This window comes from Diadema antillarum, unplaced genomic scaffold (assembly GCF_040938485.1).
Source record: "Diadema antillarum isolate AM-2024a unplaced genomic scaffold, OU_Dant_1.0 seq00000511_RagTag, whole genome shotgun sequence".
Lineage (NCBI taxonomy): Eukaryota > Metazoa > Echinodermata > Echinoidea > Diadematoida > Diadematidae > Diadema > Diadema antillarum.
In genome coordinates, this window is record NW_027271465.1 from 55,000 (window position 1) to 82,409 (window position 27,410).

The 27,410-nt window shown below is 37.4% G+C and overlaps 2 protein-coding genes across 2 annotated transcripts in view; both read right to left on the reverse strand.

Moving 5' to 3' along the window:
• The window catches only part of LOC139734118 (AP-1 complex subunit gamma-1-like), a 55,308-nt gene extending 42,858 nt beyond the window's left edge, over positions 1-12,450 (reverse strand). The window contains exons 1-2 of the mRNA XM_071644934.1: positions 12,364-12,450; positions 3,886-3,988 (exon numbers count right to left, since the gene is read on the reverse strand). Of these exons, the coding sequence (XP_071501035.1) occupies positions 3,886-3,915 (30 nt within the window). The 5' untranslated portion in view covers positions 3,916-3,988; positions 12,364-12,450. The remainder of the gene's footprint in view (positions 1-3,885; positions 3,989-12,363) is intronic.
• Positions 12,451-19,799: 7,349 nt separating this feature from the next.
• LOC139734112 (ER membrane protein complex subunit 8-like) lies at positions 19,800-27,362 on the reverse strand. Its single transcript, XM_071644929.1, has 5 exons — positions 27,159-27,362; positions 25,162-25,238; positions 24,189-24,258; positions 22,423-22,520; positions 19,800-20,365 (listed from the first exon to the last, which is right to left on the reverse strand). Exons 1-5 carry the CDS (start codon positions 27,360-27,362, stop codon positions 20,203-20,205), a joined length of 612 nt encoding a protein of 203 aa, XP_071501030.1. The 3' UTR covers positions 19,800-20,202.
• Between the last annotated feature and the right edge of the window lie 48 nt (positions 27,363-27,410).

Consider the following 27,410-nt stretch of genomic DNA (forward strand, 5'->3'; position numbering starts at 1 on the left):
ATTTCAGCATTTTCCAACACTTAAATAGGTGAAGAAGTCCCAATGCAATGTAACACCAACACTCCATAAAACCAAGTTTATTATGTGTTTAAGCGTGTGGGCTACCATGTGCTGTTTATTCAAATTATTGTGTTTAATCAAGCTCCTGACTTACAAGTGAATTTCTGTATCATTTTTATCTTTGGACTTTCTTTACGGGCAAGTAAAATTCATGTTCGGCAAGTGTTTGGCAATAATTTGAAAATCTGCTTGCCCGACTGGGCAAGTGGTAAAAAAAGAGTAATGCAGCACCCTGTAGTCAATAGTTATAAGACATCCCAGTAGCGCCTGTTAATGATCTACTGTATATTAAATCAACTTGTTGGACCTTGCTCTTTGGAATAAATCATAAACGCTGCATACTACAATTGTAGCACTGCTAATCTGGCCTACAATAACTTCATAAATAGTCAGCATGATTTACTGCAGAGAGCAACATCAATTTAGACATTTTTATCTAGGATAAGTCTCATCAAATCTGGCAAGATCCAGTCTATGATGCTTTAGGTCCTGCTAAACTAAGCTTACCATTCAATTACTCACCACCAACAAATAATTTCCTATTCTTCTACCTGTGAACAATCAGAACCAAGAAATTAAAACCTACAATTGATTGCTACATGTATAAATAATGATTTATTGCTTTGTTTTCTGACACAGGATTATGCACTTAGCCACATGAATGCGATTACTGCCATCATTGGTTTTTCTGGCTCGCATCAAACTCATATTTCCTCATTTGCAATTTTTCCAGGATGCATTTTCACCCCTACGCAAAAACTATCGTAGACCAAATTTTCCTCTAAAAACAACAGACATGAATTATTACCACAATTAGGGGGATTCCACAGTTCTAAATCAATGCTTACTGATTTATGCCTGAGGTTATTCATGCTTGCAATCACTCATGTCTACATTAGTATTCACTTCTAACACACTTTGAATAATAACAACACTGTGCATAGACATTAAATACTGTTCAATGGAATATTTCATACAATTCTTGTGTGTCTGTGTGTCTGTGTGTGTGGGTGTGTTGGGCCACTTTCAGTGAACTTCACTTGCTAACAGTTTTGCTGAAAACAATATTCTTTGCCCCAACTTTTGATATCTCTAAAAATAATATATGTCTTATTTTTCTGCCACTTTGGTAGAGCATATTCTTTTTCTATTTCCACACATTTAGATATTCCATGTTAATACCTAACTTGACAGAGGCAATGCTTAATGGAGCTGCTTTAAAGAAATGACTCTATAAGGTGTCACTTACATGTATGTATACCAGCATAAGTATTGGGATATAATCCATCCTGGATGAGGAAATTCTATTAAGCTGTCCGCCAGAAAGCATGATACACATTAAATGTCAGTGGAAAAAGTTGAAAATATACCTACAGCTGTAGTCATCTTTACCAAATGATTCTTTATGCAGGGCTCTCAAGCATCATTTTGACCAAATGCAATTACACAGAACCCCAGGGTCAAAAACTAGGCAAGAAATACTCCTCACATTTAGAAATAAAACTGAAACATATTTGACATCAAAGGCTGTAATTTCTGCCAGAAATGATAGATTCTCTTTTAACTTAGTTACTTTGCCATGTTCAATTGAAAAGGGGCACAAGAGACAGGCGCAATAGACTTTCAGACATAAGGACCTGTGTCATCATCACCTGTCAAGGCACAGACCTATGACACAGACTTGGTTTACACCGTCCTGGATACCTGAATTTAGAAGCTATTTTTCTTTTCTTTCTCTTTTTTCTCTCTGCATCTCTTTTTCTTTTTCTTCTATGACCCAGCTGCACCTATTACACTTACATGTAAGGTTGATTCCAGCAAATCTGGATGATATCTTTCAAGTAATCTATTCCAGTTCCTTTAATAATGAAAATGTGAATTTTCTGATTGCTGCTTAATATCATCCAGCTTTCATCAACATCATGATTCTCGCCCCAGAAAGGAATATGCACCTAAAGGGTTGCAGACTTGGTCCATCAAAATCTTGGGTCTACCTCAACTGCTATGAAGTCCCTATGGCCGAGTGGTTAAGGCATTGGCATTCCATGCAAAAGACCCATGTTCAATTCCCGGCAGAAACCAATTTTTCAACTCGTGCACTTTTTTTCAATAAAAGAGGAGCAGTACTAAAGAGCTGCTAAAGAGGAAAAATAATTTGAAAGCTATGCACTCTTTTCTCTTTCCTTTTGTCTCATATTATACAAATGATACACTTATGTACATTATATACAAACCAGTGCAAGAACTTGGTATGTGAATTGTATGTATTAATGTTAAAAACCATCTGATAAAATTCGAAGTGTTTTTTTTTTTTGGTCATCTTTCAATTTAATAGTGTTAATCTTTGCTCATTTTACTTAATTTTGCTCTGGTGATAAAAGCTAACCTCAATTCTGAGGGGCCTCCTTCATACATGGGGATTTCTAAAACCCTATGTAAGTACAATGTAAGTCCAAAGTGATATTTCAGGGCAATTTCATGACACGAAAACTTACTCTAAAGCTATTCCTACCCTTGTTTATCATGAGCATGTCATTAGGTCCTATAAATAATAATTTAAATTTAATCTCCAAATGCATGGAATTTTCCCTCCCTTCTATGGTGTTCATTGTTCTTCCTTTCATGTGTAAATAATATCAAGTTTGATTTTTCCTAAGCTTAATTTTCACCTTTTATTTTCACTAGTATAGAATATCACACTAAATCTCCGAGTCATTTGTCTACCATTTTTTATTTCTTCTTTTTTTCTTTTTTTGCGAGACCCAGACATCCAAGGAAGGTTGATACTTTGAGGCTAAAAAAATAGGGCTGCACACGTCGCTGCTAACAAGGATGGAATACAGTCTATACAATGTCACTGTGATCAAACGACTCAAAGTAATCCGGTGACTCAATGTTTGCATTACATACAGTAGAATGGATTGACTGAGTACCACAAGTCTCTTGGGTATCATTGACATTTGGCACAGTACATGGCATGTTGTGGAATGTGGACGTGTAGCAACAAGTAATGTATTGAAAATGTTTCACCTTTTCAGCAAATGCATTAACTACATACATACTAATGTTCCAGAGACATGACGCTAAATGACGTCACATATCTATTATACATGTGTATGTTTATACTGTACATATAGTATGTGAACCAACATGACACTGTATATCTTGAACATTGATACTCTTTAGTAATGGTGCAGCTCATTCTATCATTTGATTCGGCACGCCGTACCCCGTGGTACAATCGTAACCCAAGGTACAGCGTTGTGTAGCGCCATCTTGTGTCCATGATAATACAGTTATGAAATGTTGTCATGGCGACTATTTTCTCATCATCAGCGGCGGCATAAATCGGCGTTAACAATCCCAATGCCAATTTTCCTTCCATGTCCATGTTGTGAAAGAAACTAACACTGCCTTGGATAATAAACAAACTTTAATTTCCAGTCTCACTCAAAGTCAACACAATAAAAATCAGTACTTACAATAACATGTGCAATGATATCAAACAGTGAACTGAAGATTACAACAGAGCATGTAAATGAAAAAAAAAAATCATAATTTGCATGCATTAATTGTTGCTAAATCACAAACAACAAAACATTTTTGTGCATATCAATACTAAAAATTAGTTTTACACATTTTTTGGTAACCCAGGGTACAGGGCTGAGAAAAAAAAATCAACAAAATGGCAAAGTTTCATTTGGTTCCCCAGGATACCAAATATGGCATCATTTATCATCACTGCATTCAGCATTGCATATTTCATTATCAGGTCACACAAAGTTGACTCCTTCTACCACTAAACCAATTAAAGCTATCACTTACTTTCTCTTCAATTGCTTGAAGAACTGACATGGTGGTTTAATTCCCTTGCACAACTTGCTTGATTCAATATTCTTCAGTCTTCAGGCTGCTACTGTATACAGACCTGTAGTAAAGAAAAAAAAACAGAAAACAAAATGTATCATTTACTTGGAACTGAAAACAAAAATCAAAGAATAAAGGTAAGTAATGTCACATAATTTTGTACTTTGTAGCTTTTTTTTTTTGGGGGGGGGGGAGAGCAATCAACATCTAAACATATTACCTGCAATACTATTCCATCATGGTAATCATGGAATACTATTCCATCACTGGCTGAGTTACAACCATGAACACAATTATTGGTCTTGGTCTCAAATTTGACACCTTTTTACATTATGTCAAGAGTGCTATTACAGACACATTCACTTGAATTCATCTTTAGACCAAAGATTTGAGTTAGTCTATCATCTTGTTCTGACAGTTCTGACTGGTCTCTTCGAGGCAGTCTTGTTTTAATGTAGATCTCACACACTGCAATTGTATGATATGAAAATCAAAGGCACACAGAAATTATATATCTTTTAAAAATCTACATAAAAAATAAACATATCTCACAAATTCACAAAGTGAATAATAGTGGTTGTCAGCAGTTCCACTGCACATAATGACTGCATGAATCTGAATCTATTTTAATCTATAATCTTAACTTTCTTGGAGAAAAGGAAGTTTTCCAAACTCTGATATACAACTTCACTACACATTCTTGATTTGAGAAATACTCAATCATCACAGTAAAATCACTTTATAATCAGCACACATGTCTTATCAAAGATGACCCCAGAAGTCTCTGAGTTTGGCATCCTTGCTACCATCATAAAACTCCTCCCAGGTACAATCTTCCTTGAAAAAGCACTGTTCTGCAAATAGCTCTCATACTGTATTTACATGTAATCTAAAATACATGTATCATCCTAGGCCTTCCTTCCCTGTATACGGTAATTTAGTGCCCCGCAGCAAATATCAGTTGAATTTAATAAATCCCAATTCATGACACAAACTACAAAGCCACCAACTCTATGAACTGCAAGAATCAACTATCTTTCAAATACACTTCAATCAAGTAACTGAAATGTGAAAACGCAAACATCATTATACCCCTCTTTCGCAAGCATTCTGAAAAACCATTAAATGTCAAAAATGTTAGTACCGATACTTGACTTCAGAAAATAGGTGTGTTAAACCTCCATTGAAACTACCACTGCATGTGCCAAAATATGTTCGAAATGTCCTCGTTCAGCTTTCCTTAAGTAATTGTTCCACTAGACAGGGCCACAAGTCTCCACCACAGAAAGTCTTAATGCTGCCCCAGCATACAGTAGCATACAGCCCTATATAGTGTACTATGCCATAAAATATCTAATCAACTGAACACAAGCACAGACATGCCAGAGGCGACTCTGCTATGAACCAGGACGTCACTTGTGAAAACAGCTTTCCAGACACATGGGCTTCGCAAAGACGCGTCCTAGCATTTCTTAAATTGCGAACAATACACATCACACATTTGCACGCCTGCATTCGAGAAGGTATAAAGTGCCAGCGAGATGTTCCACACTTGATGAAAGAACTAGTTTGTTCGTCTGTTTTTGTTTTCATGTTAATCAACTTACGTGGGGTAACCTTTTCTTATGAAATCAAGCTTGAATCGTTTTTCCTATTTAAAGACATTTTTTAATCATGTCTGGGCAATCATAATAGTTCAGAGGTATTATTTGTCTGAGTTTCATTTTATTCTGCATGTGTGTTTGCCATCTGAGTTAGCCCTCCAAAATATGACTGAGACAGTGGAGCTTTACTTGACCTTGTCTTTACTTCTACCGTTGTGTGCATACACGTACATTTACAAACTATTGCAAGTTACAAGTGTATAGTGAGTTCAATCTTTTCTGAGAGGCTATGGAGTTTGTGACAAAGCTGTTATATGGAATGTTGTTTGCAGTTAGCGGTCAGTGAAAGACTTACTGCTGTGTCTGAACAATCTACAATGCTTAACCACTTTTCAGGAACATATATGTACGAATGAGTTCTTCAGTAAGTCTGAGACCCTTCAGTGTTTCATTGCACTTTCATCGACCTTGTGTTTACCAGAGAGACTTCACTAACTCTTTTGGTGTATTTTGTTATGGTATTTATTACAATATCTTAAATGGCATATTTTCCTTCTGTACCAAGTATAATACCCTAGACTGCATCTCTAAAATTGCAAAAATACATGGGAAATAACAACAAAATGATACTTTACTGAAATACAAACATATGTCAGATTTGATTAAGAATATATAATCCAAATACTGAATGACTAAAACAAACTGATTTTGTGAAATAGGACCCCTCTAAATGGCAAAAAAAAAAATAACACTTTATCAGGTAAAACATCAATGATGCTGTATGTCGATAAACATCCTTTTTTATGCTTTTAAGAGGGACACTGGTGTGTAGCAACTCACATGGAAAGCACCCTCTGTAATATTATCCACCCTCCACTCTTTTTTGTACATAAAACAATGTTGTTGTTTTTTATTGAAATCATATAATATCATTTTTTTTCTTTTAGCTTGGGAGAGATTCCAACGATGCAGCACTATTTATCACCAGCACAGACATCTATTCTCATGTGATACAGTATCGTGCATAAATCATTTGTGTGAAATACAACTGTAGCAGTCAGTGTTATGCTAATCCATGTCTGATATAAGATATAATCTCAGCAAGAGAGACAAAACATTGCTCTAATAGTTAGTGGGAATACATTCTGGTCAACCAAGTAGTCTCTGGCACAAAGGATAATTCGAGAAAGGCACAATGGAAATGTACACATGAGACTAATGCCATCGTCAATGATAGGAACAAATGATAAGGAAATAGCCTAAGTTGCACAATTTTGGTTAATGGGTAAAACTTGGGAATAGTAGATCTGAAAAGCACATTAAGTGTATGAGTGAGAACATGTTGGCTTGAATTTGATCATGTACTTTGCTGAACTTGAGTTTTATTCACTGGTAATGAAAAAGGAAATTAAGAAAGCATATGAATGTAAATTTTTACTGATTCAACTTAAAGTAAGCTCAGTTTTTGTCTTCAGGAGACATGCAAAAAGTACACAACTTCCTAGAATTATCATCTTTTGCAGGATCATAAATCAAAATGAGTGTCTATGGAGACATCGACTAAAATTTTGTACATTTTTAGATAAATACGAATGAACCATGTGGTACAGTGTATACTACACCAAATCAGACAATCTTATCACACTTTCCATTACTTTTTAGTCACACTGATACAGTTTTAGGCCTGATCCTTCTCACATTTTTGCTGCTAAAAGCTCTTTTGGCTACTTCTGTTCAACATTTTTAATATGCCTGGAAAATGTGAGCTACTCTTGTAGAAGAGCTATGATGGGTCATGAAGTACTGGATAGTCAGTTCAAAGTCTTCATAATTGGCTACTTCATCACACACAGAGAAGTGAATGAGAGTGCAATACATTGTCCATATGTATGGGCTGTATTTCATTCTGTGAAGTTATGGATAGTCAATACATCATAGTGGAGCATTTTATGGTGCTTATCGCTTTACCAAGGTAATACCATCAAGAACACACATCGACAAGAGTTAATGTATAAAATGTTATTTTTACGTACAGATATTTTCACAAATGAGGTCACAGACATTTTCACAAGATGTTGTTTTCGCAAATTGACATTAAGGTTATCATAAGTGCACTATTACCCTAGCCACATTACATGGCAACATTTCCATGTGCTGTTAATTATGCAGTTCAACAGTAATCCATGAAATTCGCTCTTGTAACAGCTTATACAATGTACAGTCTTGTAACAGCTTATACAGTACATTGCATACAGTTAAAGGCGAGAACTTGCACACCAGGCAATTCCAGGAACTGCCTCGGAAGTATGCTAATTCAGTCGAGGGGTCGGGGCTCTGACCCTGATTATGACAATCAGCAATCATCATCTTTCAGTCACATGATGAGAATTATATCCAGAGACAGAATATACAGACATGACTTGTTACAGGTATCCTGCGTTTCGTCAGCATGCTATTGACATTTGATTATAAATCAAAAGTATGACACTGCTGGATGTGAGAGACCTCATCTGCTCAAATGCTGATTGGCCTACCATGACATTGTCTGCTTTCAGACTAGAAACATTTGTTTATAGGCATGTTAAACATGACTCTTTAAAAAATACTGTACTTTTAACTGCGCGTTTTTTTTTTGTTTTTTTTTTCATTTCTATGATCTGAATTACGTCGAGTCTAACGTTAGCAGTAGTGCGGTGTTCTACCATGGAGGTATGTCTCCCACCTCCCTGGTTCTACATACCGTCGTACACGTGGAGCACGCCGCTCACAGCGAGTCACGCACCATGCTACTGCAGCGCAGGTCTGCACGCCACGCCACGGCAGAAAGTGGCATGCGGCAGGCAGTTTCTTCTGCTGCCGCTTCTTTTACTGTCACAAATTCGCCTTTGTCACCAAAGAACATTATTTAGACGCAAATTGTACTGGAATATAAATGAACTTTCTTCGATAGCGATGAGTGGTGGTGTTGCATCGCAATATGCATCAGGCACTAGGGCTTCTTCAAGTAAGTGTTCGACATGACAGTGAGCTGAGTAAGGTTACATCGCTAAACAGTCATTCAGGTTTGAGCTTGTAAACTGCATTATTTCATGGTTTTGTTGGAGGGAAAATGTGAGGGAAAAATGTGGCTTTTAAATCATTTGCTTGCCAGATTCGGGCAAGCATTTTTCCCCCTTATTCCAAGACGCTTCCCAACTATTATTTTCACTTGCCACGGGAAAGCGCTCACAGTACTTGCGGTACGTGTATCCGGTACTGGTTGCGTGCAAAAATGCGTGCAGTTTCCATAGCCAAGTGACGTACCATGACGCACCCTTCGGTCCAGAATAATGCGTGTTATTTTCCATAGTCAAGTGACGTATCATGACGCACACCTCGGTCAAAATTTGACTGACAATGATGGGATTTTGACGAACACCTGGGTCAAAAATTTGACGGACACACCTGGGAAAATGACGCACACCCGGGTCACAAATTTGACAGACCAAACACGGAAATGACGCACCCATGTCCGGGGGTAGTGGGATGAGTCATTACATTGACAAGTGCATTCGTAAATCATATCATTATAAAAACAAATGTCAGGTTTTTTCTTTTTGGTCTGTTTTTGTTTGTTTGTTTGGGGTTTTTTTATCAGGACTTGGCAAGTTTGTCACAACAAAGCAGTGTGCATGTAAGAATGAATATGAAGAGGAATGCATAGCCCGACCAGATGCCGTGCTCAGCACTCCGTGTGCCAGCACAGCGTCAGACAAACGAGGCTACCCCATCACAGTGAAAACCACAACACAACTACAAAACTACAATTGTAATTGAAATTTATACATCCCACCAAGAATTGTACATTATACTCACGCAAAGTCCATGGAACAAAAAATTGCACTTTCTAGCACAATCCCTGACCGTCAGAGTTCATCGTTGCAGAAATTGAAAATACATGTACCAGATTTGAACGATGCAAGTTGTGCGCTTGTCTGGCTTCCAGACCCTCCGCTCATATTATTTAGCTATACAGGATATTTACGCCCTTAACGTAAAAAACTGGAGCAGGTTTAAGTGGATTTTGTCTGGCTCTGCCTTCATCGCCATGGAGGGCGCAGTTTGTAATCAGGAGTCCAATTGGCAAAGGGTTTGGAAACCAGACTAGTTGTGTGCAAATGTGAGACCAAATCTGTGCGTGCGCCACATAGAGTTCTGTGGCATGCGCCACTTGAGTGTTGCAGCAAGGTCGACAGTAGTACTACTACTAGTCGACAGCGTGACCTCTGTTGAAAGTCCAATCGCATTCCTGATTATTCAAATATGGCCATGCGAAAAAGATTGATGTGTGTGTTCCACTTGAACATACTGCATAAAATCTTTGTTTTCGGTTAAGTTGTCAATTGTGTATGTCAATATTGATAACAAAAACGTGAAGTCTAATTAATGAAGATTGTGCTGTGACAAAAATGATGTCAAGAATCAAATTCAAACTCAAGTCAACGCAATCGACATGTTCACTTTGTGTTTTGGCACCTTCCTGGTAGACTCAGCCCTGCCTCTCGCGTTTAAACAGCGACTGGGCTGTGTATAGTTAAGGAATGAAGTGCTCAATTCTAGGCTCTTGCATACTGCTGCTAGTGCTACTACTAGCTAGCTAACTACTAACTGCGACCAGCCCCAACACTGCGTGTTGGGGCTGCGCATTGTCGCAGACATGATCATGACAGACGAAGTATAGCGCCTAAAAATCAATATGAAATCGCAAAAATTCTGTAATATGAAGACTTACAGGTGAAGTTGTAATGTTAAAGACTGACTGCGTTCAACTTTTGGTTCTGCCAATAGTCCCTTTCTGCTCGAATTAATGAGTTAAATGCGACTCGGTCGAAAGGAACTTGGGAGAACGACATCTTCAAGTCAATGGATTCGAAATTTGTGCACATGCGCTGGCCGTCAATTCATTAGCTTTATGGCAAGGCCTTATCATACTGTTGGCAAACCCTCTCGCTGTATATTGCGTTGCTTTCTGTGTGGGTGCGCGCGCACAGGCCTTGTCAGAAGGCTAAAAGCATTGCGACTCCGCCAGCACATGAATATTTACGTGCGCAGTGTACTGCATACTGATTTCTAAAATGGTGAATGGGATGGGGAGCTAGGAGATGGACCTGTAAAAAAAACGTTTTTTCAAGATCATTGGACCAGTGTGAAAAAGAACAAGGTGATTGAATGGTAGGAATTAGATAAGAATCTTATGTATACTATAAAAGTAAGTTTTTTTTCTGGTGATATTCAAAACTTACGGAGGCGCGAAAATCTGTGACAGACCGAGTACGTTTTTCAAGCTTACCGATATAGAGTAACTGCGTCAGTAAGCGGCCGTGCAGCCGTTCGCGGCAGGTACAACATACACGGTAATATACCGCTAAACACAGCATTGCACTGTTACATGCACACTACACATATGCTAACACACTAGCAATCAACAAAAACCAACCGATAAAAAGGGCACAATCTCTGACAAAAGTAAAATTTTCTCACCTAAATGACAACATATCGCATCCAAAATAAAATTTTCGGTACTTCTTAACATAACAATTAAGAAATGATGGTCCAAGAAACTTGATTTTTTGTAGTTTTCCCGATGCTCATGGATTTTGAAAACATATCCTCATATAAAATAAAACTTTCGCGAGCCGATGTGGGCCGCCATTTTTGTTCGGAAAGTGGCTGTTACCATCGAAAAAATTCAGAAAAACACGAGAAAGACATCAACAACACCGCCAGAATTGCGATCTTGTTTGCGGCCAATGTATGTGCGCCCGCTATTTTCACGTGCTTTCGCAATGGGAATTGGCGCTTACGCAATGTTCGCGAGACATGTGAAGGCGATCAGCTAAAGATTGCGGAGCACGCGCGTATTGCATAGGGATTGTACATCGTGCCGCAAGCAGAAATACGTCGCATATCGCCCTTATCGGTGAAAATTGTGCCGGGTTTTGCCCTGGTAAATCATGAAAACTGCATTGGTCAATGGTAAATTTCTTTTATGAAAACAATTGCGTTAATGAATAATCTTGTCTATGATATATGAAATGGTTGAAAATAATTTGCCTCATTTGTTTACAAGTTGGTAAAACCCTTAACAATGCTTAAACTGCCGCAAACGGGATATTTTACTCCAGCACTCTATTGACTCAGGACGCTCCCACAGTATAACTGTGACTTACACGGAGCGTCCCGGGGTTAGCTAACTAACAGGTTACATATTATCTTGTCTGTGGTTGGCACTGGTTCACATCGGAGCTTGGGAGGTAGGTACACCGAGTCTCATACAATGATACGGTACACTACAGTCTACAGATAGGTTCCTAAATGCCAATGGTTGTCGGTCGCCACTATTCAAAAGGAAAACGGGTGGTATGGCTTCCACAGCACTACCACTAGTCTATAACACAACAGTAGCCTACGGTAGTAAGAATTGTCCTGACCCTGCCGAGGGACTTGTTTTTATTCCGCTCAGCAGGTATTTAACGGTTTCATTTATAATCATGCCGAAGACAACAGGAAGGAAGTTACACGATGTCAGATTGTGCCAATAATATAACACACGGCCTTTCCCACCTCAGCCCCCTTACACACATGCACACACAGACAGCACAGGCACCCTTCCCACACCTAGCACCTGCCATTGGCCCAGCGCAACACTACCGGGCGTTACTGATCACGGCCGCATACAAAAAGGAACCTAGAATTCCACTTCAGGATCCATGCACAGCAAAATAAAGAACTAAATCGCAGGAATACCAATGCACCTTTACAATTGACTTGTAATCATCCCAAGAGATCTTACCTGCCTTTAGAAAATGATTTTGCCGTCAATTTCTGCCAGGGTTTCGTTAATTTCCTAGCATTGAACCCCTTGATAGTCGCGTGTACAGTTCACCCATACAGTTTGGCAATATGGTGGACATGCGACCGCATCGCAAAAAGTGTTCCCTGTGTTCATCCGCTGACACTCATTAAAAGACAGATACTCTTATTTTTTCATATCTTTCAAATTATGTACATATCTGTTTGTATATTCACTCATTCAAACCTTTCAAATAAATGCATACTCCGAAATATTGATAATGTGGAACTATTCTATTACGCGTATGAACACGCAATGTCCTCTAGCGGATACATTCGTGGCATGAGTGACGTCACTTCTTCAGATGTCCGCCCTCTCGTACCCTCCCCCTTTTCACACGCGAAGAGATTTTGTCGAGATGGTCATGTTTTTTCGTTTTCATCATTGCAGTTATAAATAATTTCATTTTATTATTCTAGATATCATACTGACTCCTACATGAGCTGATAGATGTTACAGACCTCAAAGTTCGTGTAGCCGTAATTGCTTTTGGCAAGCATGTATCGGGGAAAAAAATAGACATAATTCATTTATATTTTAGCATTTAGGAGCTGGAGGAAAAGCGCCGGAGAGAGACTGGGGGAGTTTCCCTCGTTTCGTATTCCCCAACATGAAACATGACCCAAATATACAAAAATGCTCGTTCTTTTCCATCCCCTCAAAATGAAATGAATACCTAGCAATACATGGTTACGCAGATGGAAATGTCTTTCAACAGATACTGTTCCGGAAGTATTTCCAAATACGATTTATTTATTCAGTTTGTTTGTTTGTTTGTTGTTGTTTGTTTGCTTGTACGCTTGCTTGCTTTTTCCTCTTCCAGTACTGTATATCTTATCACATTTAACTCCCCGGTTAAGTTCTGAAAATGGACATGCTTCAAACAATAACGCATTTTGTAGAGGAAATGTTACTTCCTACAGTGTACAAGAATACTCACCGACTTACAGCAAATTTATTGAAAATCTTATACTGTCTTGTCATGATCATAAAAGTGGTGGCTCTTCATACGCGTTTAGTGTGCATTTTCCTTTGACTCTTGTGAGCTGCAAGAACGAGTCTATCATGTATCTTTTACATTGAAAGATTGTTAAATAAGTGTAAATTATCCGAAGTTTTATCTCTCATGAAAGATCTCCCTCGTCACAGCCAAAGGCTGGTTTTCGGAAGGGCCTATAATGATATAGCCCTGTCGCTGTGGCATATACGCAAGTGTCGGAGGTTCGCACGGCGTCTGATCGGCTAGGAAGGAGGGCCTAAAAATGGGATATAAGCCGCTTACTTCACACTTTTCGTCCTTTGTTGAGCATCATTGGTCAACCATTATTCACAGAAATTAACAACGTAATAACTCTATTCGTTGAGAAGAAATAAAGAAAGGAACACGTTTACTTTTTGTTGTTGGATTTAACGATGACGCGCTGTATAGGCCTATGGATGGGTTATGAAGATAATTATGTCAGGACCCGACACTAACTTTTTTTCCCCCTCTGCTGGCGCATGCATGGCCCGCCAATCAGCCATTAAGCTCGTTAAAGGTCAATTTTGGTTGCAAAAAAAAAAAAAAAAAAAGATGTAGTGGCCAAAAATAAATGTAAATGCATAATTTTGAATCTTAGTTGCCTGACTTGGGCACCAAAAGACAACCTTTCTGGATGAATTTGGTGGCCCGACATAAATTCTTAGTGGTCCCGGGCCACCGCTAATCATCGAGCCCTGTGTTCCAATACGCTACTCTTGAATTCCTTTGCGTTTGGCGTGTAATCCTACATTAGTCAGTTTTGACTTCTCTTCTTTTCCGAATTTCACTTTCTCTCTCTCTTCTTCTTTTTGTCGGGGGTCGTATCTTTATGGAAGTGTGACATGGTGTCTCATCTGGGCAAAAGTGTAGGCCCTACGTATTTTGACTCCATTATCAGTTTTTCAGCCATATTTATTACGCTATATCTTGCATCTTGATATGTTATATAAACACAATAAAATCGGTGTCGCAAGTTGCGAGCGAGCGCGATCGATAAGTTTAGAGGGAATAGTTCTGACAAGAAGTGAGATGGTTGCTGCATCGTTGTTTAAATTAGTCACTCACTGTTGGTCGCAGATATTTCTCGATTGTCTTTCTATAGATTCAAATAATTTGTTTATACATGATATAATAATCATCTTGACAATGTCATTGTAGAAAGTTGCGTCAATTCCAAGTCATGATGGTACATTGCATTTATGCAATGTTTATTGCCGAACCATCACAGCTATTATGCTAAATGCACAATTCAGTTCGATCCATTAATGTATGTTTACGTTTTAGTAACGTATCCTTCGTCTTTGGCTTAGAAAAGCCCGCGCATTCTGAAATGCCCACAACATTCATACCAACGTATACGTATCAAGTGGATGTGGCCCATATAGGCTGGTATCACGAATATTTTCATGCTTCCTTCACACAAACATTTAGCTGTGGACATAATCTAAAAAATGATCGTGTGTGTGAGTCGTTATTACCCGGATACTCCTCCTTCGTCAGACAGTCCGTTTGACGGAGGCTTCTCTCTGAGCTCCGAGCATATTTCTGACACGTGCTGCTAGAAACGTGATGGAATGCGAATCCGTTGAATGCCATAGCAGACATTCTCTCTCCAGAAAATATGACTAAATTGTGTAAACGGAATACCGAGTAACGTACCTAAGTAAATTTATCTAGAAACAGACTTAATTGTTGCTTATTAAAATCTGTCTTTCCCTCTTTCTCTCTCTTTCTTTCTCCCTCTTCGGTTAACTCTTCTTCTCACTGATCAACCTACTTAAACATTTACATGGATTTTTGTTTTAAAACTCACTATCATTATTACGGGTTTATGAAAGGTTATTCATTCTTATCGATCGCTATGGACAGGAACAAATGGATAATGTACATATAAATCTAAAGCCAACTTTTCAACATGGATTTGGGAAAATGAAACAAACATAATAGCTTTACCCATAAATTCAATACATTGTATTCTCTGTATTGTAATCGTCGATTCTAAAGATTATTGCAGACATTTATTTGAAAAGTAATTTCTTCATATCATGTATTAAAATAAAGTTAATTTTTTGATCAACTGACATTTCACAAAAATTGAATGATTAAAGAACGTTTTTGATGCAGTGGACTCCCGTTTTAATGAAGTTCTCAGAAGTGGCAGTTTTCTTTCGTTTTATCGAAATTTCGTTATAACCGAACAAATAAACAATAAAAAACATAGAGCAGATAATGTTGTCACCTGAATTTCGTTGTAACAGTGTTTGTGAAAACGTGAGTGCACTGTACTGCTTTCAAGCATTCCTGCCTAATACATATAAAGCAATGGGTCAGGAATATATATATTGATTTGAATTTGAATTGAATACACTGTATATATATATATATATATATATATATATATATATATATATATACATATATATATATATATATATATATATATATATATATATATATATATATATATATATATGTGTGTTTCAGTCCTAGACTCTCTCATGTACATTCCAAACACATCACACAAGATGACAGACAGTTTGGTGCCACAAAAAGTATATTTCTGAGACAAGAAATATATATAATATACAAAACTTCTCTCATGAATGCTAATCATTTGTCTCTTCCAGAGACGATTGAATGTAGAATCTAATCAATTGAGACTATACATTTCTAAAAAAAAAAAGAAGAAGAAGAAGAAAATACTCAAACAATTACAAGAACAGGTTGTATAATCAATGCCCAAAAGAAATACCAAAATTTATAAATTCTTACAATTGGCACAGTAATTCATAGGAATGGCTGTCTCTGGACATGTCATTTATACAAAGCAACTCTTCAATCAATTTTCTCAAGTTTGTGCTCTGAGGAATAACATACATATACATACATCACTGTTGAGACTATGTAGTTTGAACACCTAGGGATGCAAATGCTTGATTTGGGTATGTTGCAATTTCACTATAATGCAAATGTGCAACATCACAAAGCACACTTTCATTATTGTTTGATGCAAAAAAAGAAATGTTTGATTTGTCATAAATGTTGTTCTATATTACATCATTGTGTCATGCCCCTTGAAAGATTAAGACATGACTTTAATTTGTATGCATACAATCCTTATCATAGCATGAATTAAATCAGCAGCTGACTATCAGAATGGCATTAATACTGCATTAAAGGTACAACATTAACACCCTTTTACTTCTCACCTGACTGCATTCAACCATTGAAAATTAATGTGTAAACCAACATACATGTACATGTAACTGCCATAATTCTTGGGGAAACATAGTGTATACTGAACACATGGTATAATAATACTATGGAATGAAACAGAAACTCAACCAATATATTCATTGCAAAGGATTACATACTCCATTCACCGTTAATGCCATTAAAAAAAATGGTAAACTATTTTGCTCAATACAGAGACCAATAAATTTGGCATTACTGCATGGCAGGAAAGAAAAGTGGCAACAAGAAAATGTCTTCAGGGTCTGTTTGCTTACTCCTTCGTTTTTGTATGTTTGGTTGGAGATCTCTTTTAATGACATCTCAGTGATAGAAAGTTTGTCTTGCACACGTTCAAATCGAGGAAATGCATGAGGGTAGCTGCCTCATCTGCACAACCTCCGAATTTCCAAGCAATTTTCAGAGTACAGTGTTTAGCATTCGTACAGCAATTGATGAATATCGGGGCAAGACTGAGCATCTAGTGTTACAGTATATGATTGCTTGCCTAGCAACAACACAAAACACATGATTTTCTCTCAATCTGCTATAACTGCATCTTATCACTTTCAAAAGAAAAAGAATTAATCCAGGTAGAGTACTTGATCTTCTGTAAGTCTACTACAGATGCTTAAATTAGCCCTAAAATCTAGTGAATGAGACGGACACATCACTTAACCCTCTGTTTGCTGTGAGTGTTGATTGACACAAAAAAACCCATACCATTATACACACTGTCCAAAGTCCCTGGCGCAGAAAAAGTTAAGATCCTACCTCATACAAATTGCCTCGAAAGACTTTCCCCCACACAATCAAAGTTTTCAAAACTGTCTATACCCTCCTCTTCTGACTGTTTTGAGAAAAATTTGATTCAATGGTTTAAGGATATTTGAAGAATGTTAATAAAAGTGTAACACTCTTTTTGGGAATGCCCTAAATCCCCTGACAGTATAAATTAAACACAGAGTGATAATCCTTTCGCAGGTTGATAGCCTTGATCTTGTTCTAAACCAGATTTGACCTGGAGGATTAATTCACAACATGAAAGAACAGTTTAATCCTCTTATCTCCAGCAGGGTCAGGCAGAGAGAGGGTCTTTCTTTGACCACACAATCTCGTGGACTTGACATGGTGAGTGCCTCTTTAGTTGCAAATGAAAGAAGTTGAAATCATTACAGTTTAATTATGTATACTGTTACTGCCCTGGATAAAGCAGCACACATATACAATACAAATCAAATATAGAAAGAGGGGAACTATATACACTGTACTACTTCCTATAGAGTTAAAGGTTCCCTGTAGTAGCCATTTTGTGCCTTTAACCTCACCCCTCCCTCTGGACTTCACCCCCGCTCCACAAATTGGGCATTATCCACTGAAGAAACTAATCTTTAAAAACACGGGGAAGTAATTCTTCATCCTGTATGATAATATACAAGCATATTCAAGTACTTATCATCATATGCACACAGAGCTCCATGCTCGCAATGATCATGTATTTGACAAACTACATGACAGCAGAGGAAGCTGTCCTCATTCTGCACTGTTTTGAGACATACCTGAATATATGAACAACATTTGTGGCATAGGTATTGCATAAAAAGATATGACATGTGGTTTTGTGACAACCAAAATTAATGATATTGATGGTTAATTGATAAATGACTTGCAATTAGGAAATTTAAGAATTGTGTAATCTTAGTGTTCATAATTTTCAATTAAGATACTCTTTGTTTGCCGAGACGTTAGCTTAGGTCAGACTCCTCCAAGACTGTAAATAAATTGCAGCAAATTTACGACATACAAGGCAAATCTTAGAAAAACCTTTGAATTCAAACAAACGAATGGGGAATATTCTGCATCATTAAAATATATTTCACTTGCATACAGTAATGCAATACAGTGCACTCCCGTTATAACGAACACTGTTATAACAAAATTTCGGATACAACCAAGTAAAATTCAGGGCTCAAACTATCATCTAGACATCTTTATACACTCAATTTGTTTCAGATATAACAAAAATTTGATATAAAAGAACACTGCCTGTCCCCAGAACTTTGTTATAATGGGAGTCGCCTGTACAAAATTCAGTCCTACTTTAGCAAAACGACATAAAGATTTTACTTGATGGAGAACTTTTGAGTCATATCTTTTCCACCAGGAATTATAACTTAATCTTAGTTTAACAAACACAAATTAAAGTTTGAGGGTATCGATTTAATATCTTTGTGCACTTTTACCTGTATTTACACAAATCACTTTGACCCTTATTAGGGTATATTACAGCAGGTCATGCCAGAGAGCAACATTGTTTTCTCTCAACTACACAAAAAACATTCTTTTTGGGATTGCTCTCTTGCAGTGATGCCACCAAGGCTAAATGTCTCCCCACGGCCACAGTGCTTGTTACAATTTTAGGCAAGAAAATTTCATTAAATGTAGTCTATGGTACCACAACCGAGGCAATTAAGAATATAAATACTAGATATATTTCATGTGCTCTCAATTATATGATAATCTGACACTGTGCATTCTTTCAAGTTATGACAAAAGTTTCAACAAAAACAGATTGACCGTGTCTAGAAATGACCAATTGTGAGTCTTGACAATGTGCTCTCACATTTCTCTCAACCTATTGCTAACAAGCTGGCACAAATCACAATAACCTAAATGAAACAACATAATTAATTGCTACCATGAAGTTCAATAATAGCATCAATGTAATATGCCAGAGTCAAAATCATTATGATACTTACTGCTACATTAACTTATGTCACATCTCAAGAATTAGTCATACCCCCACCAAGTCCATAAACTAAATTTCTGTGGTTTTGTGTTGTATCTTTTTATTACTTTCACGAGTCATTGTTTATTTTTCATTTGACAGAAAAAAAAAATCACATGAGCTCTTTGTTGTTGATATGTATTTGTTTCCATTGCATAATTTTCAAAAGCCTCTTAATTTATAACTTTATAACCGCTTCTGAAATTGGTACATTATAGAAGACTAGAGTTCCTGTTTCTCTTTCAAATTTTTTTTTCAAAAATTTCATTCTAATTTTGTGCAGATTTAATGAAATTAACAAGTTCCATCTGACCTTACTCTAATATGGGACATGTAGTGAATTGAAGTTTGGCATATGTACTTGTAGCCAGTAATCATGCACTTATCAAACCTTGATATGAGAGAGCAACACACACTTAGTAACCAAATGTGAGAATTCCTAGAATTCACCCAAACACTTCTCCTGAGACATGCACAAATTCAACATCCTTGCAATAATTCCTGCCCTCCATTATTTATATGATGGTGTAACAAAACTCTAGCTGCTTCACTTTGTAACAGGCAGTGTGTATTCACCGACATCATACAAAAACCTTGCCTGCCACAACCAGACAGACTTCACTTTGCATCAGGCTTCTTGTCTATACAAATTTCATTTCATGTTTCTTCCCTACATTCTTGAGAATATTTAAATACATATCCCTAGAATCCCTACAGTGTGCTGCATATGATCCCTGCATCATGTAAAGGACTCCATCTGTGCGTTGAGGTCTAGGTTCTGCCACTCTCTCGTAATGTCCTCCAAGTGGTTGTCAAAATCCACCAGATCCTGGTAGGCCTTCGACCGCAGGAGGTCTGACGTAAACTTGAGGGTGGACTCGCTGTTTTCTAACTTGAGATTACTGCCCAAAGGGAAGAAAAAGACATTGTAATCATCAAAGAATGAACTACTGCAGCATTACTCATGATGTGGCGTCAATCTTCCTGCACTGAATGACACTTATCCCATAAACATTTTTTTTTTCATTCTATGTGTCAATTTTTTTTTTTGTTCTTTCTTTCTTTGCGCTTTTTCCAATTGCAGACCCTTTTTTTCCCGATTGATTCCTTCCTCTTGTCAGAGTCTCTTTTATACAGCCTTTTTCCACCTACACATACACACACTTGTTTCGGTTTGTGTTTATAATTGTGTTTACTATGCCCATTTATGCCTGCTTTTCAACATATACATTTTCTCTCCCTTGGATTGTGTGTCCCCCCCCCTTTTTTTTTTCTTATGTGCTTTAATTATTATCATTTTAATTTCTTTTATCAATACCATTATCATTATTGTTGTTTTTATCACCATTATTGTGTATATATATTTTGATTTATATGTTTGATTACTTGCATTTGTTGGTTGACTCTCACTTTCATCTTGTTGCCTCCTCTTGGTACAGTACCTTTTTAGGGCTTGCTGTTTCCTCAGCCCCCCTCCCTTCCCTTGCTGTTGCTATTTCACTCTTTTCCTTTCTTTATCTCTCTGTTGTTCCTTATCGTGTTTGATGTTGCCTCCCTATTCATCCTCTTCCTTCAGTGTTTGCCCCCTTGGTCCTGAGGATCATTACTGACCCTCCTCTGCCTTTTGTCTGTCCACCCTCCTGCTCTAATACCCCTCACTTTACCTGTTGGGCTCCTTGCCCATGACCTCCTACCCTCTCCTTTTGTTTTCTTTGTTCTGTGTCCCTAGCCTGTCCCTGCTTGTTCTTGTTGTGTGAAGTCCTTATATGTGATTGCTTTCCCTGCCTGTTTGTCATTTTGCCTCTAACGAAGATTCTGCTAGGATCGAAAGCTCAGGCCCCTTTTGACTCAAAAAAGAAAAGAAAAAAAAAGAGAAACATTTTTTTTTTTTGGCAGAACAGCTTAATAAGCTTTGGGATGAATGAATCATTAAATGCATTGAAGAAATTGCACTTAATTATCACATGATTTTACCCAAAAAAATGTAATCTTGAGTAAAATGCAAAACAAATTTAATGGAAAGGTAGCCTTAACACGCAATTGATATGAATTTGGTACATGCTACTGCACATTGTACAACACTACTTAAGGTAATAATTGTTTGGACTGTGTAATTTAAAATCATTGTATCCAAAGCTTTAAATCAAGAACTTGCAGCAGAACAACTGATTTCAAAATCTGCATCCTTCAGTGGCTACATTCAACAAGAAGAATTTATATTGCTTTAAAAAAATGAAGAAATTACACCATACAAATATCTACATGCACAGTACAGGATTCATAGTATCACTGAAAGCTACTGAAGGAGCTGTGATGTTGGAAAATGCTCACAAACTTGCAATATTGTTTTCCTTCCACCTCTTGTAAGTACAATCTTTCAGAAAAAAAAATTAAGGATTGTATTTTTTCTATAATTTTTTTTTAAAATCAAGCTCTGATAAGTCTGGGACACATAACCTGCACACCATACAGACAACTTGCCTTAACATTTTTTTTTAACTTGGTCTATAATGTACTTTTATTTTATGTCATCCTACGATAACTCCCTTTTGCCGCAAGCCAGTATATATATATTTTTTTTTTTTTTTTTTTGGGGGGGGGGGTTTATTTCTACTGTATTCATCAGAGCTACCATGATCAAGGAGTAGAATGTACTAATAGCAACTGCTTTTGCACAGCCCTGAAAGTACTGAGGAATTAAACCAGCCTCCTTACATATATCACTGTCTGCAGAAAGTATAAACAGCGAGAGTTAGATCTGCAATGTGAACGCTAAGATGACGCACCCTCCCAGGTTGGACAATGGACACAGGTGTCTCGCTCATGTACAGAACACCATTTTGGGCCTAATTAGCTTCGTCTTAGCGTTCGCGTCACAGATCTAAAGCTCATCAATTACTCTTGGCAAGGGGAAATGTAAGGTGAAGAAATGAAGGCTAGCGTTGAAAGAGACACAAACCTTGTCTGGGCTCCTCGGTGAATCCATTTGCCATCTTGCAGGGCGTACAGCTTGAGGGCGCACTTCTCACAGCCTGTGGTCACCTTTGAGTTGTCAATCTTGAGATAAGTGGACATCAGGAATAATGATGCATCAACTACAAAGTCCAAGGCTTTCAATGCATTCAAAAATCATCAATAATATCTTAGACACAATGCATTAACCCTTTGTGAGCTTGGAGAGCTGATTGGTACAGAAAAATCCCACAGTGTTGTCAAAACTGTCCATGGCACAGAAAGAGTTAAATGCATGAATAAGGAAAAAAAAACAGGAGGACTTTGTAGAGAATGCAACATAACTGGGGGACAAGAAAAAAAATGCAGGAATTTTCTGCAGTGTGATAGTCACAAATAGACTAATAATCAATGTGGAGTACTACAGGGCAGGGATGATGACTGGACAAAGTCAGTAAATAAATTATGAGAGCACTGCTGAACTAACAAAAAGAGCCATGTCAAGATTAATGAGAGAAGCCACATCAAGATTAATGAGAGAAGCCACTTTGTGAGATAAAAAGGAAAGACTTTCAATCAAGCAGTCAGCAGATTAATGTTTCATTTTAGCTTTTCAGTCACCACTAGTTTTGAAATTGTGAGTTAGTTGACATAAACAATCAATTTTCAAGTATACTTTAATACTATCAAACACAATTTCACTAGAACAAGCTACAACATTAAGCTCAGGAAAAAGTTTTAATCAAAATTAAGCCTGCAGCAGGCAGGTCAAGGTCAAATACCAGGTTATGTGTCTTAAATTATGAAGTACAAATCTATTAAACTGAATACTTTAAATGTAAAGGAGAAAGTTTCTATGTTACATGAGAAGTGGACCAAATAGTACAATCTCATTTTCAAATGATTCTTTGGATTTTGAGGGAGCTGAAGGTGGAACTCATCATCAATTTTACAGGCACAAAATTGTAAACAAAGTACTGTATATGCTATAATTTTCGCGTACATAAATTTTCGCGAATTGCCGCCGTCACACATTTTCGCGAGTGGTTAAATTCGCGATTGGGGGACCAGAGAAAATATGAAGTGGCAAAGAAAGTGTGAATTTTCAACTTACTAGCAAATAAGAATGATACTAGTTATACACTGCATGAAAAAAACTTACCAAACCCTGCGAACTAGTAAGTTGGAATTCAACATTTTTGAAGTGGTTAAGTCCATCACGCTAGATTTCTGACGAGTGGTCCCCTTGCGATAATGGATTGGCTCTTTACAGTATTCGTAAGTAGAGGTGGACGTGCGTAAACAAGCTTAGCCAGTATGGTCTGTTCGGTAAGCCGTGATATGGTATACTAGTACTGAAATGTTCGTATCATCAAGGCAAGGGATTCATTTTGGAAGGTAATATTTTCGTGTGCTGTTAATTTCGCGAATAGCTCCCGACTCGCGAAATTCGCAAAAATAAAACCCCCGTGAAATATATAGCGTATACAGTAAACTTTTTGGCTCTATTACATTAGTATCAATTCTGTAGTCATTCTTCAGTGCTAAAGAAATTACATTTTTTACTACTGTACTTTCTTAATAGTATGTCTGACCTACAAAGTATATAAGAAACTGTGGATTTGGAGACAAGGAAATCAAATAAAGGCAAACAAGGGCGTCCAAACACAACATTTAATGGGGGTAAATGATTCATACATGGCCTTTCACTACTGTCATACTTTGTGCACAGCCAACAATACTTTAACTCAAGGTATGCTCTTGTTGACTTACCATGAAAAGACATGAATCCTGAAAATTGTCAGTTAGTCTGTCAGCTATCCTCACAGCTACTGAGTTAGGTCTGTTGCAGGAGAATTGTAGAAAAAAAAATGATTTAGTAAAGGCACTGAGCAAATAGAAGTTCCATTATAGAACTATACAAGAAAGAAAAAAATGGTTTTACTCGCACCGTGAATATACTCTGAACCATGCATCTCAACCACTGTGTTTCACACACACACACACGTCCAAAGTTTGCAAGAATCTTCAAGTTTGAAGGAGGCAGACTGAACCAGAAGAAGAAGAAGATGAAGAACGTATCTGAATACGTACATTCATGTCATTTTCACATCATTCATAGAAATAGATACGCAATATAAATGCACAGGAAAATTGTAATTCATTATAAAGTGACCATACTATAAAATGACCATAGAATACAATTTACATGTCTCTTCTTGTTGAAGTTGGTAAAAGTTAAGTCTTCCCATTTTTCTCCAGTAGGATGTGAATTGTCCATAAAGGGCAGGGATGTTCTAAAACACAATGCCATGCCCCCCCCCCAAAAAAAAATAATAATAATAATAGAACCAGTCAGTTTATCAAGGAATGCACATGCAGTAATTGCATGGACTGTTCACTGATGATGAGGCAACCGCAAAACCAGATAAGTATAGATTTACTAAGCCATGTGTAGTAAGCTGGATTGTTCAGGAATGGATTTCTTTGCAGTGGCGGATCCAGAGGGGGGCGCAACCGACGCACGCCCCCCCTTTATTTTTCGTAGAAAACAAAAGAAATAAAAAGAAAAACAATGAAATGAAACCCGGAAGTGCCACCAGAAATATTAGTCACGCCCCCCCTTTACAGAATTCCTGGATCCGCCCCTGCTTTGTACTGTGCTTTCATGATTTCAGCACCTAGAAATCACGCCTCCCTCATTGCCTCTCAATGATGCATAGGAAACATGGATGAACTGACTCACTCTGTGTCTTTGAGGAGCTCATTGGCTTGGTAATAAGCTGCTATCTTCAGACCGTTTGCCTGGCAGTATGCATCCACCTGTTTGTAAAGGACATTCACAACATTCTTCCAGATGATTTTTAGTTGACTTTTACATGTTTTATTCTCTTTGCTTTTTTATCAATGAATGTAGAAAGCTTGCAGTTTACCAATATTTCTAGTTATAACAAAAAACACAAACAAAACAAAACAAATTTGAGCTGCATGGACATGGTCCAACTCTGAATGTGTAAATTTGAAGCTATGAGGGAAAAAATAAGGTTCAACACAATTGGTGGATTCTTATAAAAAGCAATATGACATTTAGTGAAAGATCATAATTTACCATAGTCAGAATTCCCACAGACAGTAGTGTTGGAATAAGTCATTTAGTAAAGAGTAATACAGTATTAGCTTGGTGATGTTTGTTCAATGATCTCTTGACAATAGCATAATCTTCAACTATGGTAGACTGGTTTGGTTTTTTTTTTTTGCATGTGTGTGAACATCATCATAAAACTCAGTGCTCAGTCAGCAAAGTTTCACAAATTTTGTGAGCCATCACAATGTTAAACAGTGTCTTTTATAATCCTTGGGTTGTGCCCAGAACGTCCAGAACCACACATTTCTCAAATATCCCACATTAATTTACAGCTGTAGAGATCCAATCAATCAGATTGTCCAAGACAGCAAGAGCTAATTGTAATAGACAATGTATGTATGCAAAGGGTTGGATAGCTATGTACTTATGACACTCTTGACAGTGCCCTAGTAGTATATTGTAGGCTGTGTGCTGTTTTTTCCCCACATTCATTCATGACCAAAAGAAACAAAGAAGAGAACTTCCCACAAACAATTATGATTGAGGGTACCACCTATCGTCACCTAAGGATCAGCAGCTTGTTTATTCAAAAAGTATAAAACAAATTTGCCTCATTTTTACCTCAAACATGCCATAAATACTGCAGTTTTGAATGTCGTGACCATCCTCTTGATTCTGAATCTCCATAGTGAAATAACGCAATTTTAGTGCATGCGATACATTTTCTTCGCGCGGCTTAACGGGTACCTCATGATCGGCACCCCCTCCCTCCATATGCATAGGTAATACACGTGAATTTCACAGTCATGCGTCGTTACTGAGCGGATGTGTAATTGAAACGTGTTTAGTTTGGTTTGTTAGTTTGTTTATGACTATGAGTTTGATTTTTGTTTCTTCGTTTTTATTGTTTTCATAGCTAATGGCACTTAATCCCACGCATACCTTTTCATTCTATACGCAAAGAGCCATGATAGTGATACGCAGGGTACTGATGTCAAGGTACCCTGCCGATAGGCGGTACCCTTACCATACAGGTCAAATAATAGGCATGCACAAAAAGGACCTCTAACGTTAGATCTATCAACAAATTTCTTGCATACTTAGGGGGTTCTAGATCTTGTCAGAACAAATGAAATGTAAATTACTAGAATCTTTGTAGATGCAACTTAAGACTTGCAAGTTGGTTCTAAATTTATTCACTAATTAATATTAGTTAAATTGGTCAAATTCAAGTCAAACCGACTGTGCGTGGCATGGCACTCAATGCTAGATTGCTACATTGTGGAACAAAGTTAAATTAAATTTAGCAGAGGCCAGAGCTACACAGATCAGATTTCTACGTTTGTGAATTTAAAATGTAAAAATTATTTAATGTGGGGATGATTTTACTCCTCACATGTCACGTATCTCAACATGTAATGATTTTAAATTTACTCCTCACGTATCTCAACATGCAATGTTGTCTGCCAAAAAAGCAAATGCGACATGCTACCAACATAGAGAAAAGCTATAAGCGTATCTCGAAGAGAGGCACGCATGTTGGAGTTTATTATATAGAGTTGTCTACAGTGTACCGACTTGTGCATTGTGGACCATCTACAAACAATAACTTCAATAAAAGTACAACGAAAGATACAATAGGTGGGACTGTGATTTACCTGCACTAACGCAACCTCGAGCATCGGAGCAAGGGCAAGTGATTGGTGAAAGAATGGAATACAATCGACGAAAACAAGACACCTGCCATCCTTTAACTTTTCCTTATCAGCAAGAAGAACCCCATTCACGGCACAATGTGGATATTTTGCCGCATGGAGAATCATTTTCGCATATGCTCGGAATATCACCTTTATCTCTGCCATGTTGACTTGTGTGACTATTCAACATTGCACATGCTGTTGCCGTAGAGG

What these genes read in the sequence shown, in the direction of transcription:
- LOC139734112 (XM_071644929.1), bottom strand. Translation starts at nt 27,362, where the DNA reads ATGGCAGAGATAAAGGTGATATTCCGAGCATATGCGAAAATGATTCTC. An exon ending in GAGCTCCTCAAAGACACAGA is followed by an intron (nt 24,259 to 25,161) that starts GTGAGTCAGTTC and finishes CTCCTGCAACAG; the next exon opens with ACCTAACTCAGTAGCTGTGA. An exon ending in CACCGAGGAGCCCAGACAAG is followed by an intron (nt 20,366 to 22,422) that starts GTTTGTGTCTCT and finishes CCCTTTGGGCAG; the next exon opens with TAATCTCAAGTTAGAAAACA.